The sequence below is a fragment of the Polyodon spathula genome, chromosome 2 (assembly GCF_017654505.1).
Source record: "Polyodon spathula isolate WHYD16114869_AA chromosome 2, ASM1765450v1, whole genome shotgun sequence".
NCBI classification, from domain to species: Eukaryota; Metazoa; Chordata; class Actinopteri; order Acipenseriformes; family Polyodontidae; genus Polyodon; species Polyodon spathula.
The window spans coordinates 71,921,888-71,930,217 of record NC_054535.1 but is presented as its reverse complement, the minus strand read 5'-3'; the positions used below and the strand labels follow the sequence as shown (position 1 = coordinate 71,930,217).

Genomic DNA, 8,330 nt, shown 5'->3' with positions numbered 1-8,330 from the left:
TTAAATAAAAAAAGTTTTAAATAACTGTAAGATTTGCTTAGGTGAACATGTTCTTAATAAATTACTACTATATTTGTGTCATGCTATAGTATTTGTAACAACTGATGAGGCCAAATGGCTCTAGATAATGTCAACACTATTTAAAGCTGAAATTCTCTGGGCTACCCAACCGATGTCAGTTTTTGGGATACCAGGGCCAGGGCAGTCAGATCTATCGTCTTAAAATTAGGCTACACTAACAATACATTCATTCATACATACATACATACATATATACATACATACATACATTAATTTATTCATTACATTTAAATTAAATTAAGTATAATACAAAAACCCTACCTACTCTGTGTGTGCAGATGTGCAGTAAAATTGAAACAAAAACAAACTACTGACAGACATAAAACAAATGTTTCAGTTGATTGACACATTCACGTTTTAGTAATACTAATTTTAAACTATTCGAACACAAGCTGCTATAAAAATAAATGTCCATTTATTGTTTTATGATAAGGGTGGACACAGCATCCTTCCGATTTCCTCTATACAATTGTTTTCTATTAAAGACGCTGTGCTTTCTCAGTAGAGCTGTGCTGCTTTATATTAAAAGGGTTTAAATACCTGTTATAAACTTAACATTTGGAACAAGTAAATAGATCATGCTTGTATAACAAGACAACTGGGATTGTCCGTCATCTGTAAATAAGCGTGCAGAGGTAAAACAAATAAAATAAAAAATGCTATGCTTGCTGCCTTAATTAAAATCTCGGAGGGAAGTTGCTGGATTATGGTAATGAGCGGACATACGTTCCCTCTTGTAGAATGGATCTAAAGGTTAGATGACATGAAATCAATGGCATTGACAGTCCACTTGAAATCCATTCGATATGCTCTTCTATTTCAGAGCCGAGTCCTCAGCCGCCAATTGATAACATATTCACGTTTTCTTCAAGCGTTAATGTAAAATGGTACAAAAACAACTTCATTTTATAATGGTCAACATTTTTTTTTTTTGTTAACTACGGTGTGTTAATGGAGCACAGACAACGTTGCAACATCGAGGCCATTTTATTATGAAGTGTAGTGATGTTGTCCACTTACAAGGGCACCGATATTGATTAATACACAAAACAAAACAAAACAAACAGGTATTGCAAAAGCGTGGTAAATCAAAGCCGTTCAATATGCCGATATGTGCAGTGAACCGCTAAGACTGAATCCAGTTTATTTGAATGCATTTGATATCCACATTACCGCGTGGAGCGCGTTCACACAAGTGTCCTGTGAATTACATTATGGCGGGTTTTAATTTACTTGGACTAGAACACCGTTCAGAACAAGCTAAGTGAGCTCATAGTGTTTCCTAATGTTTCCTTTTGACCAAAAGAGAGTCTCACAAAAGCATTTTTTTGTTCTGGAACAGCTAACATCCCGACGATGGAGGAGTCCAGTTCCCAAAAAATGGTCTGGGGTGGAGAAGCCAAGGCAATGCAGCAATGTTTAACGGATATTTTTACCAGTGTTTATACAACCTGCGACATTCCTGAAAATGCCATCTTTGGACCGTGTGTTCTGAGCCACACTTCTCTCTATGACAGCATCGCTTTTATTGCTCTGAAATGCACAGAGAAGCGAACTGCACCTTACATATTCAGGGTAAGATTTGTATCATTTCAAAATCAATAAATGTGTGTAGTTACTGTAGATGTCATACTAGCTATAACAGATAGTGTGAATGTTAAATTGTATATCGCATATAATTGTATGTCCTAAAACACATAAATACATAAATGACTCTGTAGAAACAAATATTGGTCATTTTGCATTGTAGTCGCTGTAGCCAATTCTATATTTTGTATTTTTATACAATAAATATATTAGTAAAACCTTTAGAACCTCTCTCTCTCTCTCTCTCTCTCTCTCTCTCTCTCTCTCTCTCTCTCTCTCTCTCTCTCTCTCTCTCTCTCTCTCTCTCTATATATATATATATATTATATATATATATATATATAATAATAAAGTGAAGGAATGAAAATGACAGGAATTTTTAAAATTCGTATTTGAATCCATTAATAACTCAAGCTGCTGTAACTTGTGCCCTATCTCTAAATGCCATATTGTTGATGCTTGTGTAGGTGGACACTTCTGCTGCAAACAGCACCTCTGAGGGATTGATGTGGCTGAGATTAGTCCAGTCTTCCAGGGATAAAGAAGAGCAAAATCTGGAAGCCTATGTGAAAAATAAACAGCTGTTTTACAGATCTCTCAGAAGAATTGAAAAGGATGAGGAGCTGCTTGTTTGGTATGGAAAGGACTTGCTTGAGTTGCTTCTTCTGAGTTCCAGCAAAGCAAAAATGAAAGGTATGTGTGGAGTTTACATATATAATGCGTCTTTGTTTCAGAGGCTGTTCTTTATGTATGTTATTTAATGATGTTTCTGTCAAAGAATATATCTCAATTAATAGCTATGAATAATTCAGTTTCTGTGATACTGTTAGTGGTAGGCATTATCAGCACCAAAGCATTGGGGGTATAGATTTCTAATATAATTTACTTATTTACAGGTTTTCATTGACAAATGAAAATGCTTAAGCTCCTGTAACAAAGCCAAGTAAAGTGGTTTGTTCAGCATATTGCAAAGTAAACGTGCCCTCTAATTCTGTCAATTTGGTCTTGTTTTTGTAGGTAAATACGTTAAATTAACTGAAGATTAGATGTGTTTCATCTAGATGATAAATCTGTCCGTGCATTACATTTATTACTGTATATTTGATTAAACATTTTGAAATTTAGATACTGCTTAAACATATTAAATTCATAATAAAAAACAAAACTGGTGTTTTTTTTTTTTTTTTTTAAGAAAGCCAGTTTACATTCTATGTTTAAGTTTATGAAGTCAACTTAATTCCTAAGCATTTTATTATTATTATTTGCAATGGCACTTTTTTATCCTTTACTGGTTTTGTTTACAAATGTAAACAGCACAGCGAATGTTGCTGCTCTCTCCGTCTTAAGTTATTTTTGTGGTGTTTTTTCAGGATCTCCTCCATATTCTTGTCAAGACTGCAACCAGCGCTTCCAGTTTGAGTACCCTTTCCTTGCACACCTGAGATTCCGCTGTACCAAGAGACTACAGGGCTCTCTCTCTCCAGATGAAAATGTGAAGGAAATCACCGACCATCTTAACCACAACCTAGTGAGATCTAGCCCCAAATTAGGCCGATCAGAAGTATACTCAAACTCACAAGAAGGAAAACCAACTACAGACTTTCATAACCTAGCCAGGGATCTAGAGAACCACAGATCATCTCCAAAGAGTGACCAGGAGGCTGAAATCACAAGTGAAGGCAGCAACAAGAGAAAATTTTCAGAGCTAGCGGAAAGCAAGAATGCCAACTTGCAGCGGTTGCACGCTTCAAAAGAAGATTTAGTGTGCACGCCGCAGCAACTCAGGGGAGGCTATATAGATTTGGAAAAAAACAAGAAGATATTTTCCCCGACAAGTTCAGAACCCAGAGAAAGCAAAAGGAGTGCTTTCACAGAGGTCAAGAAAATCTCAATGGATCTTAAACAAAGCACTAAAAACCTTGGGCCTAACATAGAAAACAAGGATAGCGGCCGGCCCAGTGGTAGCCCAATAAACAAACACCTGAACATCAGGCAAATTTTGACTGAAACACAAGTCCATTCCCGCATAGATGGCTCTTCACTGGGAAGTGCTTTCACATCTGTTCCCCAGCAGCTTTGTGGTTCCTCTGAGAGAAAAAGTGCTTTCAGCCAACCAACCAGGTCCTTTTCTCACTTGTCACCCCTTGTGATGACCCCTAAGCTTCTCCCAACAGTGGACTGCCACTCTTCCATTGGGGACAGCATCCCATCCAGCAGACTCTATCAAGCAGATAATTTAACTGCCAAGCTGCAAAGTTCAGAGCTCAGCAGCAATTGCACAGTTCAAAGTGGCATCCCAAAGCAAAGCCCTTTCGTTTACGCCACAGCTTTTTGGCCAAAGACCTCTGGACCTATTCAGCTGCAGATGCCCTCAGCTCTCACTCTTTTACCCCCTTCTTTCACGTCCCTTTGTCTGCCTGCACAGAACTGGTGTGCGAAATGTAACGCTTCATTTCGAATGACTTCTGACCTCGTTTACCACATGAGGTCTCACCACAAAAAGGAATTTGCAATGGAACCTTTGGTGAAGAGACGACGAGAGGAGAAACTAAAGTGCCCAATCTGCAATGAATCCTTTAGAGAACGCCATCACCTTTCTAGGCACATGACTTCACACAACTAACTTTATCAGAACTGTCTGCTTAACCACAGCTTGAAACTGGGACTAAAATATGTTTCGAAAAAGACATTGTGAACGCACACATTTTCACCTTCTGAAGGACTTTTTACAAGTGTCATGTGTCAAAGTATGCAAATGAATTTTGTCAAAAAAAATGTAATTATTTCCACTTAACTTGTGAAGCACTTATCATTTAGAAGTATGGGTGACCCATAAACGTATGTGTAAACATAAGTTTTATTTTATATATAAAGTAAATGAATAAAGATGTAGTTACATTCCATTGCTTTATTTAATGGTATTTCATGTTTTTACAAACAGGTGTTGCTAGAATAAAACATTATTCAAGACAATACTTGAGAGTGCATGTAATATTGAATAGATATGGATTTCAAATGCAAGCTGTAAAGTACATTGTAAATACCTGCTTTGTTTGAATACAAGCGTGTAATATTTTGTGCTAGTGAGGAATAGTTACAGTGTTTCTTCCTTTTGCTGAGATTTATTATACGTGATTGTTTATCTAATCATGTTGAACGCTTTGACAATAAAATAGCTTTATTTTCATCACCACTTGTTGAAGTCGATTTATATGTCAGCACAGTTATCTAAACATTTTGTAGCATTAAACTGAGTGTATAACACAAAGATGAACATGTATTCTGTGTAACTCTTGACATTTTTTTTTTCTACAAGGACTTTGATAGTTTAATTCGTACAGCCAAATCAACGATTTAAAAAGATGTACATACAATACAAATAAAAAAAAATATATATATGAAAATCTACATGCCTATATATGCATTATTTGGATAATGAAAATCTAAAACATTAATTCTATTAGCACTGTTTTTTTTTTTTACATACTCCTTATGAAGATTAGTGGTTAACAGTACACAACTACAACACAATACACAGGAGTTATAAATAAATGCCATTACACATTTTAAAATGTGTGTGAAGTTTTTTATGTTACAAATACGGCTTCAAATAGGGTGGTTAAAAATATCTTGGTAGTCTGATCTAGTAAGGTTTTTTTGAATCAGAAACATAAGCATAGCACCTGTTTGTATCTGTAATAAATAGCATACTAATGTTACTGAGTAAATAAAAATAAAACGATCTCAAAACATGCATGCTGCTGCAGCAGCAGTAAAGGTGGATGGTGCTCACAGTCATACCCCCCCCCCCCCCCCCCCCCCCCACACACAGCAAATATATGCATGATTTATGTGATAACTTTTTTGAGGCTATCGGTTCCTTTTTTAGATAGCAGTATTAATTGTACAGTGGATTTCCGATCTGTGCGTTGCATCATATTGCTCCCCAGTTAAATCCATGTATTATATTCTCCCGTTATACAGTAGCAGACTATTATAAACATATCAAATATTCTAAAGACCAAAACTGTCCAATTCTGCATTTTACATAAAAAAAAAATAAATAAAAAAAAACACTTGTGACTATTTTCTTAATTCTACACACATTTAATAATGCAGTCCTTTAACAATACAAATTAATACGTGGTAAATTACATTGCTGAAAACTAGGAGGGCAACAGCTACTGGTCTTAGCTAAATAAATAAAACATGTCAGTAATCAGCATTTATTTGTCATTGAAAGCATTGCTATATTCATAAAGTGTAATTGTAAGGGTCTATTATCTGATTAAGCCGCGGCTGACCACAAGACTACTGCAGGTATCTATTTCAAAGGTAGGAACAAAAAATTAAGCCTCAGCGAATAGATCTTGCTAGCGTGTCTGTTGTTTGCTCATTGTATACTGAGCAGTGTACATGTTGTAGCAACATTTCAGTTATATATATATAAATAAAACGCGAAACCCCACTCATAGAATTGTTCTAAAATAAATAAATAAATAAATAAATAAATAAATAATAATAATAATAATAATAATAATAATAATAATAATAATAATTATTATTATTATTATTATTATTATTATTATTATTATTATTATTATTATTATTATTATTATTATTATACGCACGATTTACTATGATGTATATATCTGCTACCGATACAGTGTTTTAAAGAAAAGCATATGTCTATACATATTTAATACAATAGTTATTTCTGCAGCCCAATATATTTCTTAATTAAATCGAGTAAAATCAAGACTAAATCGAATATAATAGCGTAAATCTACTAAAATAAAGCAACATTATACCTTAGTCCGAAGGGTTTATTTTTAAAATAGCAGGTATATAGTTTTACTACTGGCCAGCAATTTGAAATATTTTAAATAATGAAATAAACAATAACAACAACAACAACAACAAACAACAACAACAAATAATAATAATAATAATAATAATAATAATAATAATAATAATAATAATAATAATAATAATAATAACTTAAGTAAAAAAGTATGTATGCTTTCCAAATTGTATAGCTCACGATTGCACGAATAGTAGTCTACTTGCATGCAGGTTCATTTTTATTATTATTGTTATTATTTATATCCAATTGCAGCCTTAATTATAGCCTGTGAATATAACGTTGTACTTAAATCAACGTAACAACTGGAAGCCTTCTCTCTTTGTAGGCTACTTCTGCAATGGACAAGGCATGCTGTGGTAAGTTCTTCTTTATCGTCTGACATAAAAAAAAAAAAAAAAAAAAAAAATCATTTTTACACTGTACTGCAAAAATTCTGTACTTCGAACAAGCTACCAGCGCTTTCTTCATCCAGGCAGAAAACAACGTGTAATTTTAATTAACCAGAAATTACATTTTGATCAAAGAACATGCTACTGATGAATACATCGTTCATTAAAAACGACATCTTGTTAAACATCAAACAAATTAACATTTACATTCCCAAATGTTTCTGAGCAATATAACAGTTTACTGCAATTAGCGCTTTGTGGCAGCTTAAATATTTATAAGTGTTTCGTGGAATGGTTAGATAGATAGATAGATAGATAGATAGATAGATAGATAGATAGATAGATAGATAGATAGATAGATAGAGATAGAGATTAAACATTCTTACGAAAATAAGTATTGCCGAGTTATAAAGACCATAAACATTTAGTTGACAGTGTATTCAAGCTTTAATGAGGTTTAAACATTGGAATTGATCTCATCTACAATAGTTTCTCAAAACCTCTCTCGGTTAATTTACCTCGTATTAATCTCGTTTCATTTAAAGGAGTCACGTCGGCTGAAGTAATAAAATATGCAATACATTTTCTAAGTGGCAAGACACTTGGATTTTTTATTTATTTATTTATTTATTTTTTAAACCAAATTTTACAAATAAAGTATAATACAAACCAACACACCTACATGCAAAACATCCAACAACATGATTGTTCATGTATAGTCATATCATAGTATTGGAGCATTCCGATACAGACATGTGTATTGGTTATGTTGTATGGCTTTATTTTAAACAAGCACTTATTATGTTTACAAACGCTTGTGTTTTAATTGGTTAATTGTATTAATGCCGCTATCTTACACAATAATTTCATTCGCTCTGGCAAACGAAAAGTACTGTATTATTGCATTTTAGGTGTCGGATTGGAACTTTTCATATATATATATATATATATACATATATATATATATATATATATATACACACACACACACACACACACACACACACACACACACACACACACACACACACACACACACACACACTGTAGGGCGTGCAGATAATAAAACTGCATATATAATTGGAAACATGTTCCACAGAAAGCCTAACAAATGAATGTAAAAAGTAAATGATAATGTGACATGCACTGATAAAGGCTTGCTCCTCGGATTTATAAACACTGTCTGCTCTGTGGTACAGCCACCCAGAGGCATACCAAAGATAGTTGAACAGTGACACCATGCTCCCAAAACGTGTAATTCGGACGGATTGTAATATTTATTAAAAGCAGGTGGAAATAACGCATTTTATTCCATACAGCGCCATCTCGCTTTCACAATACGCACTGTTGTTTATTGAACTTCGCATCAAATAACATATCCAATATGCCTCATGTTCACTATAGAT

At 33.9% G+C, this 8,330-nt stretch overlaps 1 protein-coding gene across 1 annotated transcript in view; it reads left to right on the top strand.

Moving 5' to 3' along the window:
• Window positions 1-5,022, top strand: part of LOC121300023 (PR domain zinc finger protein 8-like) — a 6,051-nt gene extending 1,029 nt beyond the window's left edge. The window contains exons 2-4 of the mRNA XM_041228365.1: window positions 1,424-1,656; window positions 2,136-2,361; window positions 3,039-5,022. Coding sequence (XP_041084299.1) covers window positions 1,438-1,656; window positions 2,136-2,361; window positions 3,039-4,291 — 1,698 coding nt within the window. The 5' untranslated portion in view covers window positions 1,424-1,437 and the 3' untranslated portion in view covers window positions 4,292-5,022. The remainder of the gene's footprint in view (window positions 1-1,423; window positions 1,657-2,135; window positions 2,362-3,038) is intronic.
• Window positions 5,023-8,330: the final 3,308 nt, after the last annotated feature.